The sequence below is a fragment of the Pseudorca crassidens genome, chromosome 9, assembly GCF_039906515.1.
Source record: "Pseudorca crassidens isolate mPseCra1 chromosome 9, mPseCra1.hap1, whole genome shotgun sequence".
NCBI lineage: Eukaryota > Metazoa > Chordata > Mammalia > Artiodactyla > Delphinidae > Pseudorca > Pseudorca crassidens.
Window position 1 is genome coordinate 12,347,115 of NC_090304.1, and position 27,994 is coordinate 12,375,108.

The 27,994-nt window shown below is 54.7% G+C and overlaps 1 protein-coding gene across 1 annotated transcript; it reads right to left on the reverse strand.

Annotated features, from left to right (window-relative positions):
• Window positions 1-221: 221 nt before the first annotated feature.
• Window positions 222-27,861, reverse strand: P2RX3 (purinergic receptor P2X 3). The gene is made up of 12 exons (XM_067748994.1): window positions 27,531-27,861; window positions 20,734-20,869; window positions 20,223-20,294; window positions 19,990-20,053; window positions 19,188-19,281; window positions 18,891-18,968; window positions 18,148-18,289; window positions 17,458-17,594; window positions 2,763-2,856; window positions 2,427-2,492; window positions 1,768-1,845; window positions 222-1,372 (listed from the first exon to the last, which is right to left on the reverse strand). The coding sequence occupies exons 1-12, from the start codon at window positions 27,647-27,649 to the stop codon at window positions 1,259-1,261; spliced, it is 1,194 nt and encodes a 397-aa protein (XP_067605095.1). The 5' UTR covers window positions 27,650-27,861; the 3' UTR covers window positions 222-1,258.
• Window positions 27,862-27,994: the final 133 nt, after the last annotated feature.

Here is a 27,994-nt window from a genome sequence, read left to right on the forward strand (position 1 = left end):
TGTGGAAGAGCCCAGAAGGGGAGGGGGTGTCGGGGCAAAGGAAGACGGGGTGGGCTTGGCGTGCTCTCAGCAGCCTTCCCAGCTGCCTGTTCCTTCCTCCTTCCCTGAGTGGCGGGACACCTGGTTCTCTTTGGGCCACTAACTGTGTGACACTGGACGAGTCATTTTCCCTCTCTGGCCTCAGTTTGCTCATCTGTAAACAAGAGAATCAGACGAGATGGTTCCTAAAGCCCCTTTGGTTTCTGCCATTAGAGGACCGACCACCTCATTAGGGCCCCGCGGGGACTGGCCTGCTGACCGGCTGCTCGCGGGGCGTTGGGTCTCACCGGACCTTTCGGTCAACGTGTTGGAAGAGACTTGCTGATCTCCTGGAACAGGGCACCAGGTTGGGGAATCCCGTCCCGCCCTGGGGGAGCCTAATGGGGCTCCCGGAGTGAGGGGCCTGGAATATGTATGAGCACGTGGAGGTCCCAGAGAAATGAGAATGGGCTCTTCTCTCGCCTGGGGAGAGGGAAGGAAGAATTCACTGACAGTTACGCCTCCTATTCCCTTCTGAATTTGGGACCCACCCAAGTCAGAGAGAGACCCCGCACCCCAGTCCTACTGGTCTCCCCTAAAACGGGGCCTGCCTGCGTTCCTGGGGACAGCATGGGGCTTACTCTTGACTAAGCTGAAACTAATCACGGTCAAGGTGGAGGAGACGGAAGCAGCAGGGCAGACGCTCCCCGGGGGTTCATTCTTTTCTTGTGGGGTGTGGGCGGTGGAGTTAGGCAGACGTGGGTCCAAATCCCAGCTCTCTCGCTTCCTGGCTGGGTGGCCTGGGGCAAACGACTCAGTCTCTCTGAGCCTCAGTGTGTCTTCAAAATAGGGAAGCTAATATCTACCTCGTAGGATTATTCTAAGGATTAAATGAGATAATGTGTGTGAAAGTGTCTGGCATTTGGGAGGCCCTTGTGGCCACTAGTTACTCCTATTATTAGCTCTACTCTTCAGAAGGGGATGACTCATACCACTGCCCTGGGGGTTCTGGGAAGCACAGAGGGGTGAGGCGAGGGGTGAAGGTGAGACTGAGGTCTTAGTGGGAACAGGACGTGTCTTAGAGCAGTGGGAGGGCCAGACACCTGGTCCCGGCTGTGGCCTCAAGGGGTGAGCAGCAAAAATGAGAGCCTCTCCCCTCTCCCATCCCCATTGCCCAGGTGGGACCCTCTGTTGGGAGGCCTGGAGCCCAAGGGTGAGAGTGGGGCCCACAGAAGAGGCCCTAGTGGCCAATGGAGTAGGCGCCTGAGTCCGTGGACTGCTTCTCCTCTGTGGTCTGGTCGCTGGGGTACACGGGGTTGGCCGAGGCCATGACCTTCAGCGTGGTCTCATTCACCTGCGGGCAGAAGGGCTGGCATGATCGTGCTCTGACTGTGGGCAGGGTCCTCCTATGGGCCCCCGTGGGACAGACTCAGCCTTTGGGGCTCGCAGCCCGGTCATAGGGGAGCTAGAGCGAGTCTGTGACCCCAAGACTCTTCCCATGCACCTCAAGGGCAAACAGACCTGAGCCAACCAGTAGCAGGATTTGTCCCTCCCCGAAGCAGAGAGGGGACAGTGAGTGGATGCAGACGATGACCACAGAGCCCACTCTTGGCCGGAGCCCCTCTTGTCGGGATCCCCAGTACGCACTGAGGCCCCCAGGAGGTGGGCCCCTGAGAGTCTGGGCTCCGGCTCCCCTCCCTGCCCCGTTCCTCTGCCTCTCGTGGGCGCACCCCACCCTCCCCGACTCACCTCCTCAAACTTCTTGGCTTTGTACTGGTCGGCCCCCTTGAGGAAGTTTAGCAGGATGATGTCGCAGAGGACAGTCCCCTGGAGGTGGAGAGCAGGGCGGCTCAGCGGGGCAGCGCAGCGGGGCAGCGCGGCGGGAAGTACGGGCGGCAGGCGGGACTGCCCTTGGGGTCGGGGTGAGTCCTCCAGAGACACCTGACTGATGGTTCCTCTTAGGAAAACATCGAGGGGCCTTGCAGAATATCTCCAGAACCCACCTCCCCAGCTCCTGGGGTGAGCCCAGACCAGACTGCAGAGGGAGGACTTGGTGGGAGAAGCAGAGGGACCGCAGGGGTCCAAGTCCCTGGGGAAGGGGCTCTGTCCCCACCTTGCCAGCTGGGCTCTGTTCCTCGACCGGGCTCTCAGGTCTGGGAACCCTGGAGTCTCCTCGCCCCCCTACACAGTGGCGAACGGGGACTCTCTAGCAGGTGGGGGGCTGCCGTGGAGTGAGTGAGCTCTCCAGGACTGGAGATGTTCACGCAAGGGCTGGCCCAGCAGGGAGGTGAGGGCAAGAGGTTGGGCTCACGGTCTGGGAAGGAGAGGGTCACCGCTTGCCCAAACCCTGCCAGCCTGGGCCGCACACTGAGTGGCCTCCAGACTGAACCCAGAGGGGCTGCACTCACCACTCCCACAGAGGTGAAGGCTGCCACGGAGCTGATGATCGTGGGAATGATGTCAAACTTGCCAGCCTGTGTGCGCAAAGACCCAGGTGAGTGGGCACAGCTCCAACAGGGCCGGGGCGAGGCCTGACGTGGAGCTTGGACCCCCAGCCGGGAAGACCCTGGAGCCTGCAGGGCTCTTGGTACATCCGCAGGCCTCACCTGCTGTGGACATGTGACCAGCGAGGGTCTCAGAGCTGGCCAGTGGCAGGGCCCTGCCCCCAGAGGAGCCTCTTTAGGGCCCGGGAGGGGTCCAGGTTTCCTCCCCTATCCCCTGCGTCTGCCTGGCCCAGGACTCACGTTTCCATACACCAGCACGTCGAAGCGGATGCCGAAAGCCTTCAGAAGCGTGCGGTACTCACTGCCGTTCTCTGTCTTGTAGTACTTGGCAAACCTGGAGGCCAGAGGGGAAGGTGGGTCCCGCTGTGGGCTCCTGTCTCTCTTGCCTGAAATTCAGGGGCCTCTAGAGCCCTATGACCCTCACCTACCGAGCAACCCTTACTGATGGTTTGGTGGGACACCTGCCGTGGTCCTCCCTGTGTGGTGAGCTGAACCCCTCCCTGCACAGGCGTCACCTTGGGGGTTTGTTAATAAGGCAGATTTCCAGGCCCCACCCTGAACCCGTGGAATCAGCATCTCTGTGGGTGGAGCCCAGGACTCTGTCTTTTAAATAACGTCCCTAAATGATTCTGAGGTGTATGGAAGTTGGAGCCCAGCTGGACTCCAAGCTTCTTCAGTTCCTTTGTTTGGGTACCCCAGGGCCCGGCAGGGGCTCCCCTCTCCACAGGCTTCTCAGCCTACTTGGGTTCAAAGCCTGGTTCTGCCACTTGTCAGCTGTGCAACTTGGGCCAGTTGCTTAACCTCTCTGACACTCGATTTCCTCATTTGTGAGTGGGAATAATACAGAAGTCCCGCTTCAAAGAGTTGCCGTGAAAATTGAATGAAACCACGTGTGTCAGGGCTTTAGAACAGCGTCTGGAACAAAGTAAGCACCCAGGAAATGCTCACTGGTGTTGATACTGCTGAAAAACTACGCTGATTTCTAGAGCAGTTTACAGAGCAGTGTTAAAAAGTGTCTTTAGACACCTCATCTCACAAACTTGTGGGTTAGGGATGTGACTGCTCTGTTTTTCACATGAGGCTCCAGGGGTTAAGTGACTGGTCCAGGGTTACCCAACTGGCTGAGACCTGGTGCTGGATTTCCTCCAGTTCAAGAATTTGTCCCCTGTACCTTCTCTGCCTGGGCTGCTGGCTGCCAGGAACCGTGCTGGAGACTGATAAGAATGATCGCATTTAATTCTCACCAAACACAGTGAGGTGGGTGTTCATACCCCCATTTGGAAGATGCCTGTGGGGTGAAGGGACCCGCCTGTAGTCTCACAGTCAGTAAGGATTCGAATTGCATTTGGCTTTTGGCTTCTAAAGCCAGTGCGTTTCCCCTTACACGGCTCTGCCCACCACGGGCAAAACTCTAACGGTAGCAAAGTGCAGTCTCTTTGGGCTACTGTCCCAAAGCTGTAACACAGGCTACTGATGCCAGCATCCCAGGAAAATGGTGAGGATTAAGTGAGAGGATGGTCGAGAACGAACTCAGAAACCTCTGCAACTGTGTGGCGTCGACATCGGTCTCATTCGGTGCCTCCCTTTCAGTGTTTCCACTCCCCAGAGATCCCAGGCCAGTCCCAGGCCTCTCCCAACACAAAGAGGGAGTCTGAGAAACTCCTTCCCTGGAAGTGTTCCGTGATTGACGTGACGCCCCTCCCAGGGATGTCTGCCTTCCAAACTGTCCGGCAGGGAGAATGAAGTGCTGAGCCCAAGGGGATAAATAATGGAGAGCTCACGGGCAGGGGAGGAAGGTCATCTGTGGTGGGGAAGAGCCTCCTGAAACTGTAAGTATCGGCCACTGTCTGCTCTGGCTGCCAGGGAACTTTGGGGTCAGGCAGAAATGAGTTCAAATCCTGGCTGCACCACTTGCTGGCGGTGTGGGGCCTTTTAGGGGACTTAGCCCTCAGGGTTTGACTTCCCACGCCTATAAAATGGGGGTGCTCAGGCCCCCTTTGCAGGTCTGTTAGCGAGAAGGGTTGACCCCTGAGACCGGCCCTTCGAGGCAGGTGCTCTCCTGATTCCCATGTTGGACATTTTGCCCGCCCCTCCACACCCAGTCTCTGCCCTTCTCTGCGGGGGCCTGGGAGCCTCGTCTGCAAAGACTGCTTCCTTCCTGCCTTCTGGTTCCAGCTGGGTTCAGCCAGTGGGAGGCACCCACAGGAAACCAGACGGTGGGAGGGAAGAAGGGCGAGGGCTTTTCCTCTCCCAGTTCCTCTGCTGACTTCTGTCCCGAGGCCCAGAGCCTGTCGGGTGCACCCTCTCCAGTCCTGTGACTGCTCCCTCCCCTTGCCCTGCCGGCTTAGCTGGTAGCAGCAGCCTTCCTGTGGTGGCCGCTCTGGTCCTTCCCCAGGCTCCTAGCTTCCTTTAAACTGCCTGCATCTTTGCACACAGTCGTCCTTTTTTTTTTTTTTTTTTTTTTCTCCGGTATGCAGGCCTCTCACTGTTGTGGCCTCTCCCGTTGCGGAGCACAGGCTCCGGACTCACAGGCTCAGCGGCCATGGCTCACGGGCCCAGCCGCTCTGCGGCATGTGGGATCTTCCCGGACCGGGGCACGAACCCGCGTCCCCTGCATCGGCAGGCGGACTCTCAACCACTGCGCCACCAGGGAAGCCCTTACAGCCTTTTTAAGGCCTTAGTCAGGTAACAGGTGCTTTACTTGGGCACACGGCTACAGCCCTGCCCAGGCACAGGCAAGACAGAAGATGGGCCGCCCTCCCCCTGCACTCCTTCCTGACCCAGCTAAACCTCTCCAGGCCTGAGCTTCCTGTTCTGTAAAATGGGGATGGTAAGGGTCAGTGTCCTGGGAGGAAAGAGTCAGTGGTCTCAAAAGGGACGACTGCCTGAATTGGAATTTTGATCCACCCTTACAACTCCAAAATCTGTGCTCTTAACCCAGAACTGTCCTGCCTCTGAGCTCTAAGTGGCCATTAAGGACACAGGCAGCCCTCGTGCTGGATCTCAAAGCCCTTCTGCAGTCTGTGTTCTGTCTCACATCATGGGAGAATTCAGGGCCCTTGTCTGAGACGTGTGGCAACTGAGAGATGGGGACCAGGCAAGGGTGAGACGTGGGTCACAGATGCTAAGGGCCGGGCAGAGCCTGGGACTGTGGTCCTGAGGGCTACATCCCCAGCCTACGGCTGCAGCCATGGAAAATGCTCTGACATGGACCCGAACAAAAAGTCAGCATCCTGGGCACTGCCGTTCAAAGCAGGGCTGGCTAAATTTATCTTGGGAAGGAATGTGAAGGGAACAGGGAGAAAACCCAAAGCAGACTTGGTTTTCCTCCAGCACCTGCCTTCCAAGAGGCAATAAGCATGATAAGATCATATCTCACCACCCACACACCGTTGGAGGGGGTTTGGCAGGGACTGGTTCTCTACCCGGGAGGGCAGGAGGAGGGACAGCTCTTGGTGGGTGGGGGGAGGCCCCCGCTGCAGACAGGGGAAGGACCCAGACATCCTGACTTCTGCACTCAGTGTGGCCAGTGGAGATCACAGAATCTGGCCCAACCCTGTGGCAGAGATGGGCTTGGCATTCACCAGGGTCTGGGTTATCTTCTCTCCTGGCACCCGGCTGGACCATATTTCCCAGCCGCCTCGCATCTAACCTGGGCCCTGTGACTAGTTCTTGTCAATAGACTGTGAATGGAAGTGAGGTCTGTTACGTCTGGGCTGACGTGTGCCTTCCTCATCCTCCCTTTCCTCGTGGCCAGGTGCTGTAGAGCCAGGGGAGAACTGAGGCCCTAGAGGAGACTGATCCACAGGTGGCAGGAGCTCAGATCCCTGAAGGACTGTACGGAGCTCCCCGCCCACCCTGACTCACAGGGCACTGTGCCATGAGCAAGACACAAACCTTTGTGCTGAGCCACTGAGATGGGGGGGCTGTTTGTTACGGCAGTTAGCAATATTTACGCCGACCATTACAAACTCTTATAATGTTATTGCTGAGAAGACTGAGGCTCAGGGAGAAGAAGTATTTGCTAAAGGACAAAGAATGAGTTAAAATTGGGAGTCATTCAACATTAGACAGAGAGAGGGTAAGGATACCACATTCCTAGGAATAAACCTTCTAAGAAAGTCCAGGAGATCTGTGTGTGGGTCTATGGCTGTCTTTAACTAGCTTTCTGACCCCTGGCAAGTCACTCAACCTCTCTGAGCTTTTTACCTCGACTGATAAATGAGAGTAAAAAGAGCTACAGGAAGGATGAGACGAGATATAGTACGTGCCCAGATATAGTACGTGCTCAAGTCATGTCCCTTTCCCTTCTCATCCTGAGATCAAGGTAAAGTGAAATAATAGTATCTAGACTTGTCTGAACCATTACACTCTCTGGCCTCCTGAGATAATAACACTAGTAACAATAATGGCCAACATACATTGAGTGCTTACTGTGTGCAAGGCACTGTGCTAAGTGCCCGACACCTACTAACTCATTTCATACACACAACCACCCCGTGAAATCCAGTACTGCTGCAATTCCCATTTTACAGATGAAGAATCAGGATCAGAGACGTTATGCCACTTGTCTAAGGTCACACCACCAATAGTCAGTGAGTGGAGACGGGATTCAAAGCAGGGCAGTCCAGTTCTAGAGCCCACACTCTTAGCCAGTATCCTAGACTGTTTGTTGTTGTTGTGGCCTGGTTTCTGTTAGGTCCTGGCTAATTTCTTTCAAGTTCCCCAGCTGGGAGCCCCTTTTGCATTTGCAAAATGACCCAGAGTCATCAGGTGGGAGTAGGACAGAAAGCATAGGAGAGCCATGAAGTGTACGAAGAAGGACCCCAACCTCCTCATCTAAAAAGGGGAAGGGGCCTTCCTTGGCCTGGCTCACCTCTCTTTTGACGTGTTCCCTCTGTTCTCTCCTTATCGTCAATGAACTCTCTTGCAACAGGGGAAAAAAAAGGGGGGTGGGGGGAAGGGCTTGGAATTCCCTGGTGGTCCAGTGGTTAAGACTCGGTGCTTTCACTGCCGTGGGCCTGGGTTCGATCCCTCGTTGGGGAACTAAGATCCCATAAGCCACACAGCATGGCCAAATAAATAAATAAATAAAAGGGCTGAGCTACCCCATGCCTGGGCCCTGATTTCTCCCAAATCCTCCGATTTCTATCTCTCTGGCTTTGGTCTTCTCGTCTGGGAAGTAGAGTTGGTGAGAATGATACCTCCATTCAACACCTTGGCCTGGAATACCACCCTCCCCTCAACCTGGCTGGGTCCACCTTCCCAGCCTCATCTGCAGAACCCCTCTCACTGCACACACACCATGCTATCTGCTTCCTGTACTCCCCAAACACACCCCATAGACAGACTTCTGTGCCTTTGCCCATTCTGTTCCCCTCTCCTCCCCTCTTCCACCGTGCAAACTCCTATTCATCCATTAGGACCCAGCTCCATGGCCTCTCATTTTTTCCTACATTCAGCAGATCTTTGGAGCACCCTACCCTATGCCAGGCACGGTGCTAGGCACCGCTGATCCATTGGCAAGCTCTGCTCTCATGCGAGGAAGAGAAATACGAATGAACCATGCAATCCCATAAATACGTAAAATTGGAAGTAACCCATAAATAGGTAAACTCGGACATGAGGGCTAGGAAGGAGAAGAGCGCCATTCTAGAGCACAGGTAGTCAAGACGCTGGATGGAGGCTGGAGGGTCAAGGTAGGCTTTGGTGGAAGTGCCGTGAAAGCTGAGATTTGAAGGATGGAGAGCTGAAAGGTAAGAAGGACAGAGCGGGGGCAGCTTTCCCGGCTGAGGGATCTGCAAGCCCTGTCAAGGGAAAGGATGTGGTGTTTCGAAGAAGCTCAGAGAGAGCCCTGGTGGGTGGAGGACAGAGCCAGTTGGAAGTGGCCGTGGCGGGTACACCTGGCCCTGGCTGCCGCAGCCAGTGTGTGTCTCTCTTCCCACTTCCACGTTCAGGGACTTCATGCTTTAGCTTGAAATTGACCGTGGTGGAGTATTTCCACTACGGAAATCGGCAGGCCCTACAAATCAGCGCCGTTTTCTTTTTCTCCGGAGAGCCGGCTTACCAGTGTAGCACTGGGGCTGTAAAGTCCTCCTAGGCTACCTTTCCTGTCTCTGCTGGGATCCAGGCCTCTACTCCAGTACCTGCCACACCAGACTGTAGTTAATAATTGGGACTATTGACTACAAGCTAGATCTCACTGTCTCTCTTTGCCCAAGGGCCTACCCAGCGCAGCAAGGAGTGGGGTAAGTGCTTGCTGGAGGGATAAATGGATTTCGGAGAGTCTCAACATCTCGCAGATGGAGCTTAGCGATGTCAGCCTCCAGGTTTCCTCCTAGTGACTCGGGCTTCTGCATTCCTCGCTGTTCTTCAGGTAGAGCTAGTACAAGGTGGTAACAAAGGCTGTTTCTCTCCCCAGCAGAAACATGTAGGTCTGGCAGCTGGCTGGGTGGGAAAGTAGGCGCTCTTGGTGGGAATAGCCCCTGCGGAGGGGAAATGGGGAAAAGGGTAGGGAGATAATACACGTGCAGCGCTTACTCCAGCTAAGCGCCAGGCCGGAGACTTCCACACCCATTATTTCACCGAGGCCTGGTAACAACAGCTCCATGGCATACTTGCTGGCTTAGGGGCTCTGAAACGAGACAGTCCTGGGCTGGAATCCTGGCTTTGCCACTTGAATGAGCTACATAACCTGGGGCACAGTGCTTTATTTCTCTGAATCTCAGTTTCCCCCAGGTATGAAATGGAAATATAGCAACAGCTGCAGGCTTATTGGAGAGGATTCCATGAACTGCTGGAGGGGAAGGCTGAGCACAGCACCGGCTCGCAGTTTTCCCTGAATATTATCTATTACCATGAGGCAACGCTGTCCAGACTCTCCGGGCTGGAGGGAAGCACCACAGCTCTCCTCAGGCTACTGGGCCTGCAGGGGCACAGCTGGGATCTGAACTCAGGCCTCCTGAATCCTGTTCACCCGCTGCTCACCCACTGCTGCTTCCCTGAGAGAAGATCCAGAAAAGAGAGTTCACTGCAGCCTCAGCGGCGGGCAGGGAGCTTGTTCAGCTGGTGCCTGAGAGAACACCTCAGCTGTGGAGGAAAGCAGAGTGTGGCTCTGACTGTGATGATGCCAGAACTATCTGGGGAGAGATCAGAGCCCAGACACCGCCCAGACACCTGGGCAATTATTAAAGCAGTGGCTCCCGTGGAACTTCAAGGAGTCTGGATAAGAATAGCTGCAATAAAAAGCGCTATGTGGCTGACGGAAGAAGTGCTGAGCCAGGAAAGGGAAGGAAGCCTGGGGGCGGGGAGGCACTGGCAGGGATGGCCACTGGGGTTGGGAGGCCCCCTGAGCCCGGGTGTTTGAGTGAAGTGGGGACAGTCATCTGGTGCGCTGACTACCCTCCACGATCCCAACACCCAGTCTCTGATCGTGGGCCCCTGAAGGCTGACCTCTGCAGGCCACATTCCTGCCCCTCTTTGCCTCGGGTTTCTGGAGGGGTGCGTTGGTTACTGGGAAGCACTGGCCGGCACTGGCCGGGGATCAGAGGGTGGGAAGGAGAGAGGTGGGGTACTTATTCCACCTGCTGCTTCCCTGCGGTTCTGCCTGAGGCTGTATTGCTCTGTGGCTTCTCCTGCCAGGGACCCCAGCTCTCGGCCAGGCTCCCAGCCTTTCCACTGGCTGGGGGACTAGGGGTGGAAACAGCTCCCACGCTGTTAGGCCCTGTGTGTGAGTTTCTTCACAAACCCCAGCTGAGCCTGCTTTCCTACCAGGCCCCTCACTGAGATACCTGTTCTGTGACCAGACAGGAAGCCCCCAACACAGGACTGAATCGAACACTTCTGAGGCCTGACAGTACTGAGAAGCTTGTGTGTGTGTGTGTGTGTGTGCTATCTCTTGCCTCAAGCAGCAACACATAAAGAATGAGTAAGTTACAAAGTCAACTACCACAGTAAGTCACTTGTCAGAGGTATCGCTGCAGGGCAGCTTGGAAGCTACATTCCACTGTGATATATATCACAGGTCTAGAAATAAGAGTGCATGCTTCAGCAGCCCAAGTTTCCAGAGCCCTTCCCCAGATGCCCACATGCACTGATTCAGACTTTTAGAGCTCAGAGATGATCACCTTTAACCAACCCATTTTACAGAGGAGGAAACTAAGGCCCATGGAGGGAATGAGACTTGTCAAAAAAATCACACTGAGTTTTTGTGGCAAGGCCTGAACCATAGCCTGTGTCTCCTGACCCGCAGCCTGGACGCTGCTGTTTCACCTCTGCCTCATCTTAATTATTCTTGGCTCGCCCCAGCATCAAATGTTTTTTTGTATAAACATTTTTGTTATTTGGGTTCAGGTTTACCATCTCCACTAGATCAAAAATTCCTTGATCACAGGAACTGGTCCCGTTCATCTCCGGGTCAGCCGCGAAGCCCAGCACGTGATATAATTAGATGTTAAAAGAAATCCTCCAAGCCCTCCCCCACTTTAGCCATGAGAGGTTCCCTGCCGCTGCCTGCACACCTCCAGTGAGAGGGAGCCATTACCTGTGGGAGCAGCCCAATTCAGCTATGGACAGCTCCAACCCTTAGCAGCGCTTCCCCACGCTGAGCTGACATTTGTAATCGTCGGCAGTCAATAAGCTGAATGGAGAAGGGTTTTTATCACCACATTCAAATCCCTTGGAAGCTCTCAGACATCTGTTTAGAAACGATCCATCTCCCAAGAAGTGGTGGAAATTCCTTCCCAAAGCAGCGACGACACGTAACTGTTACAACAGCAACAAACTTGCGGGATCTGGGCTGGGCCTGCAAGGGAAAACTTGGGCCTGGAATCCAGGCGTCTAAGTGAGGGAGGTGGTGTTCTCAGCAAAGCTTTTGCCTGGTAGGAAGTAATTTTGCCAGCTGAAAAATACTTTTACAGTTGATTTTATACTGATGGGAAAATATCTCCTGGCAGGCTCACTGCATGGGGTTGAGGCAACATCCTTCCAGCAGGCGGGACTCTTCCCCTTCGAGAAGGGTCCCAATCTACAGTGATTTACTCATGTTCTAGGAATCTAATCCGCCTCAAAGGAAGACATTTAAAATACGGCTTGTTTGATCTTTTTTAAAAAATTGAACATATTACGATTTATCTTTAATGAGGCAGGGAAGGTTCAATGGACACAGAGCTAGAAGATATACCTGAGAGCCTGGTTTACTAGCTGTCTTATCCTTGGCAGCAATCTTTTTTTTGGCCTCAGTTTCTTCATCTGTAAAATGGAGGAACCATACCGGTCCTGCCAGGATACCTGTGGCTGTGAGCACATGCTTGGAGCTAGCCTGCCAGGGTTTGAATTCCAGCTCCAGCACCATTTGCTGTGTGGTTTGGGGCAGATAAATGCAACCTCTGAGCCTCAGATTTCCAGCTCTAAAATTCTCCCTCTTTAGAGTCAATGGGATAATCCACAAAGAGCACTTGCTAAGTCCCAGGCTCACAGGTAAGCGCTCAGTGAGTGTTAGCCAATATCTTCTACCCATAAGGTTGGTGGTTGTGAAGATAGGGTAGACACGGAAGTTAGCAAGGGCTGAATAAGTTCAGGATTGCTCTAATTGCCTCGCCTCTCACCGTAAGCTAAAGAAAGTGAAGGGGAAAATGGATCAGGGAGAATTCAAGCAAGTATGCCCCATCCAAGAGGGCCTTCACGTGTTTCTGTGGAAATGATGGAAATGGCTGCACTTAACACATATTCTATGGCTTTTGAAAGGAGAAAAATCCAGATTGGAGAAAGAAGGATCAAAGCGAAGGGTGCAGCTCGATTCTGTCTCTGTCAGTTGGCCTGAGATCTTGCTGATCTGCCTGTTGCAACATGGAAGCAGAACACATGCCAGATTTCAGAGCTTCATGAAAGCTGCTGTGGGTACATTTCCAACACGAAACGATCACTAGAAACACCTACAGCACGAGGAACATCTAGCAGCTGAACGAGTGTTTTTTGTCCCAGACACCGAGAGAGGAAATCCAAAACTGCGTTGCCTTTTAGTAGCAAAGCTGTCTTAGGAACTCTCAGGGGAGGAACAAGAAATCAGACATCGCTAAATGCACCCTTTTTCTTCTCTCCTATCATTCCAGCAGTCAGGATGGGGGTGGGGAGGGGAGGCGGGTGGTATATCCCTTATAGCTGCTTTGCTTTTCTTGTTTTCTTTTTTGCGAGCAATGTGTCGGTGGAAGGTGTGCTAGGATCAATGGGTAGATCAGGTCCCTGGCTTTGAGGACCAGCGTTCCTCTTCATCAGGCCGTGTAACCTTGGGCAAGTCTCAAAATCTTTTTGAGCCTACCTTGGGGGTGAGGGGTAGACAACGAGCTATAAATCCTGTCGAAAATAGGTGTGAAAGGGCTTTGCAAACTTAACCCTAGGGGCTCTTAATCTGAGGTCCAGGGATAAGCTTTCAAAGGCCTTCAGAGTCCTGGAATTTTATGCTGCATGAATATAAATGCAGAGAAAAAAGATGGACAAACTGCCCAAGTGGTTAATTTCCTGCAAAAGGAGTAGGACTGGGGGAGGGAGGAGAGTTTTCATGTCGTTACTCTGTTTGGCTTGGATGTATTATTCAGAGAATGGATTTAATCTTATTTGTAGAAATAAAGTATCCTTCATAAAAATGAAATTGCCTGAAAAATTGCTCACGTGTGTGAACATGTGCATTTTTCTTGGGCAATCAGTGCTTTCACCAGGGGCATGAAGGGCTCAGAGACCTCAAATAGTTAGGGCAGGGCTGTGATATCACAAAGGAAAGCCGTCAAGACCTGTGCTGGGCGCAGAGCACAGGGAGATCAGCTAGGAGTTTTGTGAGCACCTAGAGGGGTGGGATAGGGAGGGTGGGGGGGAGGGAGACGCAAGAGGGAAGAGATATGGGAACATATGTATATGTGTAACTGATTCACTTTGTTATGAAGCAGAAACTAACACACCATTGTAAAGCAATTATACTCCAATAAAGATGTAAAGAAAAAAAAAAAAGACTTGTGCTGGGTATCTCCTCTGACCTTGCTCCCTCCCCTCTACCCCACACTTGGACAGTCACCAACGTCCTGTTACTGCCCCCAGACACTGCACTATCCTTTGTGGTTTCCCTATATCCTTTGAAACAGTCTCTGTATTCAACTCTCTTCAAATTACCCAGTTTGCATATGCCATCTGTTCCCTGCTGGGACCCTGACTGATACAGTATTTATTTATTTATTTATTTTTGGCCGCGAGGCACGTGGGATCTTAGTTCCCCGAAGAGGAATCGAACCTGCGTCCCCTGCATTGGAAGCGCAGAGCCTTAACCACTGGACTGCCAGGGAAGTCCCCCAATACAGTATTTTAATAGACGCACACACAGACGCACATGTATTCACTGACACACTCACACACACTCACCAACTCACACAACTGATGCACACACTCACACCCACACGTCCACACTCACTCACATATACTCATTCACAAACACACACACACCCACTCATGGGCAAATGCACACTCAGTACTCCCTCAGCAACACTGCCTGTTCCCAGCACTTTGGGGAATGCAGTGTTCTGGTTAAAGTCCTGCTCTTGTGAGCTAAGGGTGCACCAGCCATGCAGGAACCCTGCCTCTGGGGCCCGTCACCCTGCGCACCATGGAATTCGCGATTCTTGCCAGTTCTTATTTTTAGGAATGCTGCACTTTGTCTGGGACTAATGTGGATGAACCCACCAACTGCACACCCTCAAGGTACTTGGAAAGGTTAATTTAGATGGACAGCACCAGGTGTTGGGTGGGAGTTGAAAGGAGACACGTTTTAGTTCAATACGAGGTCACCTCTCCAATAACCGGAGCCGCCAATGATGGACAGACCTTTTCTGGGGCTGCACCTCCAAGAATGATGTAGGACTTGGGAGCAAATGACGTCTAAGGAGACTCTAAGGTGCACCCGTGACCTTGGGCTCATCATTTCCCCCTTTGGAGGGTCTGCTTCCTTATCTGCTAAATGACCGCCTTAGTCTAGGTCTCTTCCAGGGGTCTTTAACAGCTCTAAATTATCTGAGTCTCTGAGTCTGCAGGCAAAGATCCTCAGGGGTGGGGGCGGCATTTGGAAAGGAGCTGCAGACGTAATTAGTGATGGAAATGCGAGTCTCTAGCTGCCTCTGGATGTCAGAGTTTTCAGATTAAAACAAGGCTGAATCTTGGCTGAATGATTCCATTCCCTCCAGAGCAAATGGCAACAGCAGAACGTTGGGAAAAAAAAAATCTGGCCTCGGTTGGAGAGGGAGAGGCAGATGAATTTGTTTGGGAGACAAAAGGCCCGGCAAGGAATGGTGCTTCCAGGAGCTGCTAGTCTTTTAGCCTCCCGGGACCTCAGATTCTTCGTCTTTAACTGGGGATGAAAGTATCAACCCCACTGCCTGTGTTTTTCTGAGGATAAACAAAAGCGAATGACCGTAGCCTTCCTATGGGGTGGAAAACAGCCAGGAAAATAGGTTTGCGTTCAGGCACCCGTGCTTGCTGGTTCTGTGACCCTGAGAGAATGACTTAACTCGCATGCCTCCATTTTCTCATCTGTGAAGTGGGGGGACGGAAGCTCCTCCTTGGCAGGGGTGAGGAACCTTGAGCCAGAGCACACGGAACACTTTGTACGTGGGGCGGCCAGTATCGGGCCTCTAGCAAGGAGCCTTGCGGGATTCTACGGAGCAGACACATTCTACCGCGTCATAGGAACCGCACCGCGGCTGCGCTGAGCCTGGCCGTGACCCTTTTTCTCTTAACAGAGGATTCAGATGGGTGGCCTGGAGCCTCCCCAGCGGGGGACCTTAACTTAGTCTTGGGTGTCCGTGTGGTACCAGCAGCTTGAAGGCAACATGAGGCAGTGGGTGGTCACCCGGGGGGGGGGATTTGAGGAAGCTTGGGTACAGCCCCCTGCTTGCCATGGCCACAGAGATTCTCCCACGCCCAGGCTACTCCTCGGGCCCTCTGGACACTCCTAAACCATAGGGTCAAACGCAGCAGCTTTGCCTCTTCATACTCCGGCCTGGAGGTTTTTGGTGAGGGGGGTCAGTCATCCAGGGCCCACACCTCTCAGATGGTTTCCTTTAGGCCCTCGGGAATTGAGCTTGCAGGGTCCTTAGGGACCCTCTGACCTGTCTCCCCAAATTTTCTCTCTCTCTTTTTTTTTTGGCCGCACTGCGCGGCATGTGGGATCTTAGTTCCCCGACCAGGGATCGAACCTGTGCCCCCTGCAGCGGAAGCACAGAGTCTTAACCACTGGACCACCAGGAGAGTCCCTGTCTCTCCAAATTTAACCCAAGCTTATTTAGGACCAAATCCATCTCCTGCTCTCCTGCTGTGCCTAGGGGTGATAGAGGGTAGAGGGTGGGGGCAGTGTGTGTGTGTGTGAGTGTGTGTGTGTGTGTGCGAGTGTGTGTGTGTGTGTGTGTCAGCCAAGCCACCACAAATTGGAAATAAGGAAGTCCAAACCAATTCTTCTTTAAATGAAAGACTTTGTTCTAAAGCTGTATGAAACCAAGAGTCGGGGTCTTCAAACTAGCCATATTCTTCATAAGCTCTCCTGCCAAATGAGTTATTTGGAAGGTTGAAGAATTCCCAATGGCCAGAGAGACGTTATGAAGATGAAAACTTGCATTTGAGATCACGAGGATTTTATTAATTTGTTACTATTTTAAGCCACCATACAAATATCCTTTGTATTGATTTCAGCGTGATGTACTGACTGAATAAATATGCCAGTTTCTGCCAGGGAGCTGAACAGTATTTTTAACCTACTTTAAAATATGTGTTGTTTCCTATGGGTTTTTTTTTTTTAAGTTTAGAGTTGATTATGATAGCACTTTCAATTTTAAAAAATTCTTCTTTCCAGAGAATACACATATATTTTAAACTATTAAATATAAAGCTTAATGGGGCAGATAATTATTCTTTTAAACTACAAATAAAGGTGGGAAAAAAGGTGAAATGATTTTTTTTGCTTATGTTTACTATTATATTAGATAATACCACTATAACAAAGGAAATTTGAATATATAACTGAAATATATTCTTATACCTATTTTTTCCTGATACCTGCCTATTTACCTAATTTAGCCTGTTTAGTGTATATAACACTGTGTACGTAATCAGGGCCCTGCCAGAAACTTTAGGATCTTAAAAAATTAAGGAAAAAAAACCTCCCGAGAGCTGAAGCTTTTCACACACTGGCTGATAGGCTCAAGATAATAAGGATACCATCACCATTTCATAGATAAGGAAATGAGGATGGGAGGAGGTCAAAGCCTTTTCAAGGGCTTTCAGCTGTTTCCCAGTAGTTTACCCCAAGTTCTTCTCTTTCCCCTTCTTCAAAATGGGGAGAGGGATCCCTTATGTCTCAAGGCCATTGGGAATATAACTGAGATGATATTTAAAGACTGGCATGAGTTCTTGTTTGGAAAGGCACTGAAAAACTAACGGCCATTGTAATTGTTATTTGTGACTCAGATGAAATCTCCTGGTTATGGAGAGAAATGCAAAATTTCCACCTTGTAAAATGATACCAATTATCGCCCTTGCTTTGTGAAGTGAGAAACCTCAGAAAATTCAGGGACAGGAGACGAGTGGGACTACGTACAGCTTCAGAGCCGGAGCTAAGAATGGGCTCAGAATCACAGAACCCAGCATTTCAGGAGACCTGGTCTTGTACTCTAACTGCCGGCTGGGAGCATAAATCCTCCACACGGTCCCTCCCTGTGACGGGGAACTCACAGGATGGCCTGTCCGTCTCCGAGTGGCCGACTGCTGGAAAGTCCTTCCTAATTTTGAGCTGAAATCTGAGGGGGAGGAAGTGGGACCGTCTCTGCCCAGGATGCGTTGCTGCCTGAAGTGTCCTTCTCTAGGACAGCCCTGCCTCCTTCTCCCGAAGTCCCAGGGGGACGGGGGTTACCTGAAGTTGTAGCCTGGGGAGACGCTGCTCTTCTCAGAAACGCTGTCGAGCCGGGTGAAGGAATATTTGGGGATGCACTGGTCCCAAGCCTTGTCCAGGTCGCACACCCAGCCGATCTTAATGCCCAGAACTCCCCCCTGGGTGGAGAAAGGGGGCAGATGTGAGCCCTCCCACAGCCCCCGACTCCCGGTCCGCGGTCGGAGTGGAGTGGGTCCCGGTGCGGGGGGTGCATGTCACGACAAATGGACAAGTGATTTCTTTTCATTCTCCAGGTGGAGGACGGAGGTCGGGAGAAAGAAGAGTGGTCTGTCACACGCTGCTTCGTAAAGAAGTTCTGTAGTTAAGGGTGACCGCCCTTGAGCCTCTAAATCCTGTTTTTGGTGTCTTTAGTCCCTTAGCTACAACCCAGGAAAGTGCCCACAGATCCACTTTCCCACAGTGTAGACCTTCTTGGAGATCTGAGGCTTCTGCCTGCAGGTGAAGCATGACGACAGGAATGGGAAACTGAGGCTGGGCGGGAGGCAAGACCACTCAGGGCAGGGGTGGGTAGGACAGGCACAAAGCCGGTCGCAGGCCTGGGATGCCCCCACCAGGTGGCGCTGCGCCGCAGGCAGCTCCTCTTCCCCGGTAGTCGCTCCCCCTGCCCGAGGGCCCCCAGGCCAGGGAAGGGAAGAGTGGCTCGTTCCTCACCGTGCTGGCCAATTTGGCAAAATTCTGCCCCGCGAACTTGACCACATCTCCCACCCGCATGATGGGGCAGAAGGGGGCCTTGTCAGGGTGGAAGCGGCATGTCTTCAGGTCGGTGGCAGTCAGGCTGGGAAGGAGGTTTCCCCTGGGGAGGAGAGGGCAAGGTGCAGGGTTAAAGCGAGGACAGTCACGCTCGGATTTTCCTCTAGCCGTCCGGAGCCTCAGGGCCCCCGCTCTCTTGGCCACTCGCCTTCTCCCTTACCTCTGTCCCTACATCTTTCTGGCGATTACCCCTCCCTCCCGTAGAAGGTTCTGTGGGCTGGGGCTCCCAGAGGGCAGGAGTCTTTACCCATGGCCCCTCTGTTGTGCCCGCCTTGTGCTTTGCATGTGGCCGACACCCACCCAGGAGTCGCCAAATGGGGAAGTCACTGAAGAGGGGCTGAACTAAGAGAAAGGGGACACGCACACTGGGCTTGAGGTGGGGAGAAGAGAGATGGGAGGAGCGCCTCGGGCCCCACCTTTGGAGGCATCCGAGTTCCAGGCCCAGGTTCAGCTTGTCCCTCCCCTGCTCTGAGCAAAAGCCCCCGTGGGTCCCGAGCCCTGGGGCAGGAGGCTGGCAGAGAAACTGGCCCCAGGGTCCACCCTGGGGAGGTTGGGAATAGCAGCCCCGGGAAGCTGGGGGATGGGGGGGGAAGGGCGGGGTGGCAGCACTGCTTGTAGGTTTTAGGGAGGGAGCTTGAACTCACTTCTCAAAGTTGAAGAGGGGGAAGCGGATGCTGTTCTTGATGAAAATAGTGAAGTTCTCAGCTTCCATCATGACAGGCCTGTGGGCGAGAGCAGGAGGTCTTAGCGCCTTGGGAAGAAGAGGGGAAACAGGAGGAGCTTTCACCCCAGGGACCACCTTCCTGGGAGCATCTCCCAGTGGGCACGGCCAGCCCTGGGAGTGGACAGTCCTGGGGGTGCCCAGAGATGCAGAGCTCCCCCTGCTGGCAGAGCAGAGCTGGGCTGGGTCCTCTTCCCGCCTGCCCTCCTCGGGTCCTTACATCTCCACCGTGTCCACCTCGGCGGGGCACCAGCCCTGGGTCTCACAGGTCCGGAGCTCAGAGCTGTAGTTCACGCAGCGGCCCGTGAGGATCCCTGCGAGGGTGGAGCCAGAACTGCTAGGTGCACCCCTGGCCCTTCACCCCTTCCTCCCCCCACCCCTCCATCAGGGACGCACCCCCCACAACGCACACAGGGACCCTGCAGGTGGAGGTAGAGGACAGGCAGGGCCAGGGACTGGGGGTCTGTTAGCCCTGCAGGGCTCTCCCCTCCTCACTTCCTGAGCCCTAGACAAGCCAGAGGGAGGTGACAGCCCTCCCCTCACACGTTCCAAGCCCCAGGCTCCCTGAAGACCCCTTCACCGCTTGCTCTTTCTCGCCTCTGAGCCTTTGCTGCTTCTGTTGCTTCTGCCTAGAATGCCCTTTTTGAAGCTTCTCTCTCCTGCCAAATCCTACCCATCCTTTAGGGCCCATCTCTAGGAAGCCATTCGGGGTCACCCACCAGGAACCAATCTCTCTCCCTCCCCGCCCCCCCCCCACCCCGGGGTCCCACGGTACCTCCGTGACAGCACTTGCCACCTCATGGCACACCTGTTTGCAGCACCACCCCTGGCCTGGGAACTCTGGGGGCAGCCCCGCTGGGCTGGCCCACAGCCGGCATCCATCAGTGCTGGCAGCATGACATGGAACAGGCCCATTCCCACCCCCTCCCTTAGGGTGGCTTCTCCCCTGGGGGGGACGTGCTGCCCCCAGGGCCCCACTGACAGTGCGGGGCAGTGAGAGGTGGGGAAGAAGCTGCACTCACCCACCCCTGGGAAGCGCTCGGGCTGGCACTGGCTGTCTGACACACAGCGGAACTTCTCCTCGCTCTGCAGGGAGACAGGTGCGTGCAGGACCCGCACTGGCCCCTGCGGGGGCGGGGCCTGCCCATTGGCGGCCTCTGGAGGGTGGAGGTCCCCGGACACAGCTCCAAGGCTGGGCCCTGGGCCTCTGCTCACACCCTCACCCCACCCCCTGACCATGCTGTCCTCCCCTCACCTCTGGGCAGAATCCTTGCATCTGGTTTTCGGTTACAATCATCTTTGTGATTATGACAAACACGGAGGTGCCCTTGGGAGGAGGAGAAGGGAGAGGAAAAATGCAACGGTGCTAATTCTGTTATCCCCACTGTACAGACAAGGAAACCGAGGCTTGGACTAAGAGATCTGGCCAAGGTCACGGGGCTAATAAAAGGCAGAGGTGGGGTCCAAGCCAGGCTCTTTCCACCCACCTGGCCCTTCTTGCTCCGCGTGTTGTCCTTGATTTCAGGACAAGTTGTGCCAGGACTACAGAGGAACCCAGCTTCCCCCATACCTAGCGCTGCCTAGTGGAGAGGCAGACCCAAGCCCCCAACACCTCCCAGATGCTGGGGAAGGAGTTCTCTGGCTCACCGATGCCACAGAATCTGGTTTGGGCATCCCATTGGCACTCTCCTTGTCTTGCCCTCTCCCCTTCAACCTGCCCAGTGTCTGGGCACCCAAGCACCCTGGGGTAGGTAGGGGGACCCTACCTGGGGTGGGGTCACATAATCAGACACGTCCATGACTCGGTTGGCATAGTGTCCAAAGCCCTTCACCTTGGTCACCACCGAGGACTCAATGGCTGTGTCCCGCACCTGGTACGCCTTCTCGTGCAAGAAAACCCACCTGGGCAGGAGAGCAGGGGCGGAGAGCAGAAGAGGGGCTAGACCCTTCAGACAGAGGCTGGGAGAGGTCCCCTTCCTGTCAACATCAAGAGGACATGGGGTGCCTGGCAGGGGTGCTGGAGGCATGGCCCTGCGAGTGAGCCCTGGCTTGGCTTAAACTCATGTTTCTCTACCTTTCCCCTCACTTCCTCCTTAAAGAGCCCTTTTACCCTAATTGTACCCGCCTGGAAATTTTAATACCATAGATATCATTTATGTCCTGTTTGTGTTTTTGTGCTTTCTACATTAGAAGAGTGAGGTTTTTTTCTTATTCTCCAAGAACCAACTTTCACCCCTGTTGAGAACACACTGTCTTTCTTTCCCTCTCTGGCTGGCATGTGGGCTGAGAAGGGAGAGGATCACAGGCCTCTGACTCTGTGCATCCCAGGCTTTGCTCATGGCTGTATCCTAGGTGCTGACACACAGTAGGTGTTCAGCAAACAAGTCAGCGAAGGCCCTGGGAGCTGCGCGCTTCGCAGAGGCTCCGTCTGTGCAAGGGTCCGGTGAGAAGGGGCAGAGGAGGAAAGGAGGGGCCTTGCCAAGCCCTCACCTGGCAGGTAAAGGGAGTCGGGCGGGAAGGGAGGAGGGGCCTGTAATCTTATTCGTTGGATTCTGCTGCCACCCAGTGGGCATTTACCTGTACTGGCTTCTCCCTGCAGCTTCAAGCCAGTGCGGGACCACGTGGATCGGGGAGGGGCCCCTTCCCTTCTGCCCTCCAAGCCTCCCCCAGCAGCAAGAAGGGCCCGCCGACACATCACTTGTTTCCCTCTGCGTTTCCGCGAGGTGCCCACCTTTCCACGTGAAATCACCCATCCCAGCCCTCGAGGCTCGAGCCACTCTCGGCCTCAATACCACGCGGGGCCTCAGTACTTGTTCCTGACAGCACGTGGGGAGGCACGTTCACCGTCCCCGCCGTGCAGACCAGAAAACCTCTTCAAATATGTTTGGGAAGGGCTGCGTGTGCTCAGCTTTGGAGAACACTGGTGACGTCTCAGGGAATCTAGGAGCGTACTTTTGGAAATGCGGGGGTTAGGGTCATTTTCTGATGCTAACCAGGGTGGTATCCGGCTGCAGAACTCCATCAGACGAAGTTGAGTGGCAGAAACGGAGACTGTGGCACAGAGGAGACAAAGCTGGGGGGCTCCCAGGCTGGGAAGCGGTGAGGGCAGCTCGCAGGCTGACCCAAGGAGTTTATGAGGAGGGGTTAGGACGTCAAGCCCAGGAGTTTTCTGACCCCTGGGGCCCCCTGATGTTGGGAGATGCAGAGGGGAGCAGCTCCCGGGTCGTGCCGGGGTCACGGCCATTTGTGGGGTCCTGTTTATGGGAACACAGGCTGACGTTTGCAAGCGGCTCCTTGTTCCGTTTTCAGAGAGAGGGTTCGGAGTCATCCCCCCATTGGGGCTTCCCGCAGGCCCCTGAATTCTGAATGCTGTCTCGAGTGGGAGAGAAAGGCTGGTCACAGCCAGCCTGGCAGAGGGCTCCTAGCCTGTCACCTGTTTTACGGTTGCTGCCGTATCCCAGGCAGCATTCTGAGTGATGCCCTATTAAGAGTTATTTGCCTGCTTGTAAAACGTTCCCGGGAACGCCACGCCTCCGTGGAAGTCCGCCGTGCTTTACTTCCCTAGCACTTTTCTTCTGTTTTTAAACTGGGAGGGGTTTCATCAAGGCCTCCGAAGGGAGTGTGGCTCCCATAAACATCCCACCTGCCGTCTAATGTCCTGGCAGAAGGGAAGGGAGCGTCGCTATTACGGAAAACGGCGAAGTCATCGAAAAGAGCGCCACCGCGCCACCAGCTCCCGGGCTGGGGCCCTTGGAGCGAAGGGAGGGAGATTGCAGCTGGAGCACCTTTGCCGCTGCTGTGCCCTCACCCAGGTGGGAGCCACAGATGCCACACGCCCTTCTGGAACCTCCGTTTGCCTGGCCACGGAGCGGACACTCCTCTGAGTGTCGATCAGTGAAATGGTCTCCTGGAGCCCCTCCCCTGTCCTTAAAGGCTGGTCACGTTCAGAACTCTGAGAAGCAGAGTTCGGATGGTTGTTTATCACCGTGTAATCAACACGGCAGACGGAGTGCTGTACGTGCTGAGGATTCATTGAATCCTTACTCACAACCCAACGAGACACCTGTGTTATTATCCTCACGTTTCAAACGAAGGAACCAAGGCACAGAGCACTGTGCTAACCCGACAAGCTGGCCTGCGGGTTCCAACCCCGGCAGACGGCTGCAGAGCCAGAGCGCTCGCGGCCACCCCGGGGGCCCCCAGCTGTGTTCCACTCAGGGCCTGGCCACAGCTGGCCCCCTGAGCTGGACCCTGGTCCTTGTCCTGCTGGCCCTGCCCCATCGCCAGGGACAGCACCTCCTAGCTCAGGAGAGTCTCAGGAGGAAGAGTCCAGGGCTCGAGGGACGATTAACCAGCCTCTTTCCTTCCGGTCCTCCACCCTCATGGCTCCTCCTGTACCCGGTCGGGAGGTGCGGCCGCGTCAGAATTCTCTCTCCGAGTTAAATAACAAGCGGAAGAGTTTCAGTGGCCCCGTGGGGCCCAAAGGCATCATCAGGGCAGCTCAAGATAAGGGGATGCTGCATTTCCAGAAGAGAGGGACTGAGTCTGTCTCCAGAGGCCAGGGCTGAGGAGATGGGGCAGGACTGAGCCTTCAGTTCTTGGCATTTACTCTGCTGCTCTGACTTGTTTTTTTCTCGTGTTCCTGGTTCATTATTTATAGAGCGGAAGGCGGGTGGCAACTCCTTGGCAGGTGGGATGTGCAGGAAGGAGGCCAGAGCAGTGTCCCAGCACCCTCCTGTCCACCCCGCCCCGGGAGTCAGGGAGGAGACCGGGGAGGGGTGTGTGTGTGTGTGTGTGCGCGCGCGCGCGTGTGTGGGGAGCAGAGGGGTCTCTTAGGAAGGTGTGAGCTGGGCCGAGCGAAAGGGGGACATGCAGGGGAATCTGAGAAATAACAACTGTCACCATCTTCCTGAGTCACCCGTCCCAGGCAGGCACGGGCTTATGTCGCCTCCCCTTCCCAGGACTCTCGGAGGGGGCATTCCGACACCCATTTTCCAGATATGGGGACTGAGACGTAGAGACGTAAAGCGAGCTGTCTAAGCTCCACTCCTGTTGGTGTCGGAGCCAGGCTTCTAACCAGGTCTCCCCCTCACGGGGCTGCGGTGAGGGTGCAGGGGACACAAGAATGAAAACCACTCCTCTCTCCTGACCTGCAGGAGGGGCTTCAACACTTCTTCCCACCATAAGGCACCTGGTGTGCCGTCCAGGTGGCTCAGGGGCTACCTTGGGCCGAGAAGGCGGGATTCCACGTCCCGCTCTTTGAACTAGAGAGGCTCCCCCTTTAACTGCTTTGCACGTTGAGCTCCATAAGATTTTACACGAGGCTGAATGTCATGAATCAGAGCGGGTGGCTGTGCAGATGGGCCTCGTAGGGGGAGGAACAGGGCGGGAAGAGCAGGGCTGGGACGGGTCAGGGGCGCCATCAACCTCCACAGGCCCTTCCCGTGGATGGAGCATCAAAGGGCCAGGAATGCCCTCCCTGCTGGCTTCCAGGAAGGTGGCTTCCCTGGAAACCAACCTCAGGCCAAGCGCTGCCCGCTGCTGCTGGGGACTCAGGCCCCAGGGATCTTCTTCCTCCACCTCAGGGGCCCACAGGATACAGGAAGGGGGTTGCCTCTTAGGAAGTCCCACCCCCAGAGGAGACTGGCCATTACCACCTGGGCCTGAAAAGAGAACGTGAGAAACACCTGTAAGTCCTGACCTCTCGTGTGTGTGTGTGTGTGTGTGTGTGTGTGTGTGTGTGTGTGTGTGGTCGAGTAGGTGGTGTGTCGCTGTGTGAAATGGTTGGCTCATGTCATATACGTCCTAGGTAAAGCTGTGCATCTGGTCTACCTGGCTGGGCTCATACAGAAGAGATTCAAGTTAAGCATTAACATCAAAGCACTAAAAATCCTTTCAGATTCTCTTGAGTCTAAGCCGTGATCATCTCTCTTCTCATAACCGCATGGACCCTTAGCAGGTTCTCCTGTATCCACTTCTACCCACTGCAATCCTTGGTGTACCAGCCAGGGCAATCTTCCCATCTCTCTCTCTCTCTCTCTCTCTCTCTCTCTCTCTCTCTCTCTCTCTCTCACACACACACACACACACACACAGGTTAAAACGCATCAGTAGCTTCCCATCCACATCCATTACTCTTCTGTAAAAACGAAAGATCTGAGGGTGTCTGATCTGAGGGCCTCTGCCTGTGACGGCACCCCCATCTTACACCATCCTCGCCTTTGCTCTCTCTGCTCCAGCCACAAAGACCTTGTCTTCCCCGCATTTGCCAGCCTCTTTCTCTTTGCAGAGCTGGGTTTCCCTGCCTTGAACCCCCTTCCTTCCCTTCCTTCACCTGGGCTGCTTCTACTCATCCTTCAGCTCCCGGCTTCAATGTTACGTCTCCAGAAAGCCTTCCCTTACTTCCCCGACCCCGGTCAAATTCAAACACCTCTGCACTGGTGGCCCTCCTAGCTCTGTGCGGCCCTTCTTCAACCCTAAGCCACAGCTGGAATTTTACATTTGTTTGTGGAGATGATTTGATTAATATCCGTCTCTAGCACTGTCAGCTCCATAAGGGTGATGACCCTTCCTGCTTTTGCCGACCGCTCTCTCCTCGGTGCCTAATGCCTGTCATGAAGAGATGCTTGATACATTTTTTTTCTACATTCATGACAATGGATTCGTGCAGTCCTAACAGTGCACGGGCTCATGTGCACAAAGATGGGGCTCAGGCCAGGGGCTGAGCCAAAGACCGCACTGATGTAACTGCCAGGCACTGCTCTGCGGGGAGCTGTCAGGCTGGGAGATCGATGGGGTTGGATATCAAGACGCCAAAGAGCCTCTCACACCCGCCCCAGCAGGCTGGGCTCCAGCACTGAGGATGGAGCATCAGACTGGATCAGCATGAGGGAGAGACAAGGGCAGTGGGGGGGCTGGAGCCTGCTGTGTCTCCCCTCCATCAATCTCCTGCCTGGAGCCCACGGAGCCAGGCCAGGCCGGAATGTGCTGAGGCAGCTTTTGCGCTCACCTGGACCAGCGAGGTACCATTTTGCGGCTATAAACAACCACAGCCTCACATATACACGGGAACATGGAGCCTTTAAGAACCAACTTTGCCCCAAGCGCTGGACATGCAGCTGGGGAACATTTGCAAACATCACATCTTGTGAAACCACGAGTTGGAAGGGAACTTCATTTAACGCCATTTAATCCTACCCCAAAGCTTGAATCCCTCCTCTAATATCTCCGAGAGGTGCACTGGCTGTGCAGCCTTGCCTCCAACATCCACGTGAACGGAGCCCACTGCCTCTCAGCAAGCGTGTGGTGCAAGACAAACCCCTTAATCCACGCCTGCCCACCTTTCCAGGCTCACACCCGCACGCTACGCCGGCGCCTCGCAGACCAGCGGGCTCACTCTCGCAGCCCCGCCCACGCGCACACAGGCCGCCTTTGATCTCCTTGCCTTAACTCCTGGCACGCATCAGTGGCTTCCTGTCTCACACGCGCAGAACTGTTGTCTCAGGGAACAGCACGAGCCTAGACCCGCGTGCCAGGAAAGAAAACCCCCGAGGTTTCTGCCCAGCTTTCCTAATGCAAATGACCACAAGAAGGACAGAACCTGTGTTTGCCCCCCGGCCATCGTCTGCTCCAGGAACCTCTGCGCATATATATCTCTGTGTGTGTGGGTGTGTGCAGCGGGTTGCCTCCAAGAGGTGGGGGCCGAGAGGGGGTGTTCGGACCTTGATGGCTCTTAAGCAGCTCCCAGGATGGGTTCTAGGGTACAAAGTCAGGTAGATAGATGTAGGGAATTTATGCCTTCTGACAAAGGGGGGCGTTTCTGGATTCTTGAGGGGAGTCCTTACATCATGTTCAGAAGAGCCACTTCTCTCCACAGTAGCTCTCCCCTTGAGTGGCATTTGCACCTGTGTTTCTCCCCACCCCTCCCCAGGGACAGAGGCCCTCACCCAACGCCCCGCTTTGTCCTGCCCTCCAAGAGCCAGGGCTTCTCCCCTTCCACGTTCTCTCAGCATCTCCCCCCGCCAGACAGGAGTTCCTCACTCCACAGCGGGTCCGTTGCCTCCTTCCCCCTCTGCCATCCACCTGGTCAACCCGTCACCATCTCCCTCGTCTCGGCACCTTCCCTTCCCCTTCCCTGGCTCCCCTGTCTTTCCGAGACCCCCAAAGAGTGGACTGAGGGGAATGGGAAGATGTGTGTGTGTGGGGTCTGTCTGTCCTCTGGCTTGCTTGGGGCGGGGGGGAGACGAGAGAGGGGAGGGGAGCTGGTCACTTGGGACCTCTCCTGGTGGAGGGTGGTGCAGGGGCAAGGGCTCCCCTCCTTGGTGTGTGTGCATAGAGGCCGCTGCCCAACGCCGGAGGATTTACTGGGAAAACGCACGCATCTGGGGACAAGATCCCCGATGGCGGCAGCAGAAGCCAGTTTCTGGGATGTGGCCCCATGGAAGAGACGGTGGGCCCCGAGCGGGGAGAAGCTCAGGCAGCTGGGCAGCAACACCAGGGGCAGGACGGGGAGGACCGGAGGCCGGGAAGTCCTCCTTCTTGGACCTGAGGGCCACAGACTCACCCCACGAAGTAGGAGATGATCAGCAGCTGAACGGCTCGGTTGATGATCCCGATGGTCCAGCTCTTCACAACCACCGACTTGGTGGTCTCGTAGGTGAAGAAATCTGAGATGCAGTTCATGCTGAGACAGTGACCCCTCAGAAGAGACCCGATGGTGGCCTCAAGGAGGAGAGGTCACAGGGATGGGGAGACAAGAGATGGAGGCCTGGAGGGGGCAGCTTAGAGGGTCTTGAGGAATGGGGAGCCTGTTCCTTTAAGTCGGGCAACCCTAGCCCAGGGCTCAGCCTTCCTCTGCTCTTGACACTCTGGGCTGCCAAGAGTCCAGGGCCAGGGTGGGGGACCCCCTTTTTGTTCGTCTCCACCCCACTCCCCTGTGATGTCATGGCAGGGGTGGGGTCTCCAATCCCAGGCTCCTGATTGCCCAGGATGCATCTGGCTAGGGCCCTCTGGGACTCATGTTTTATC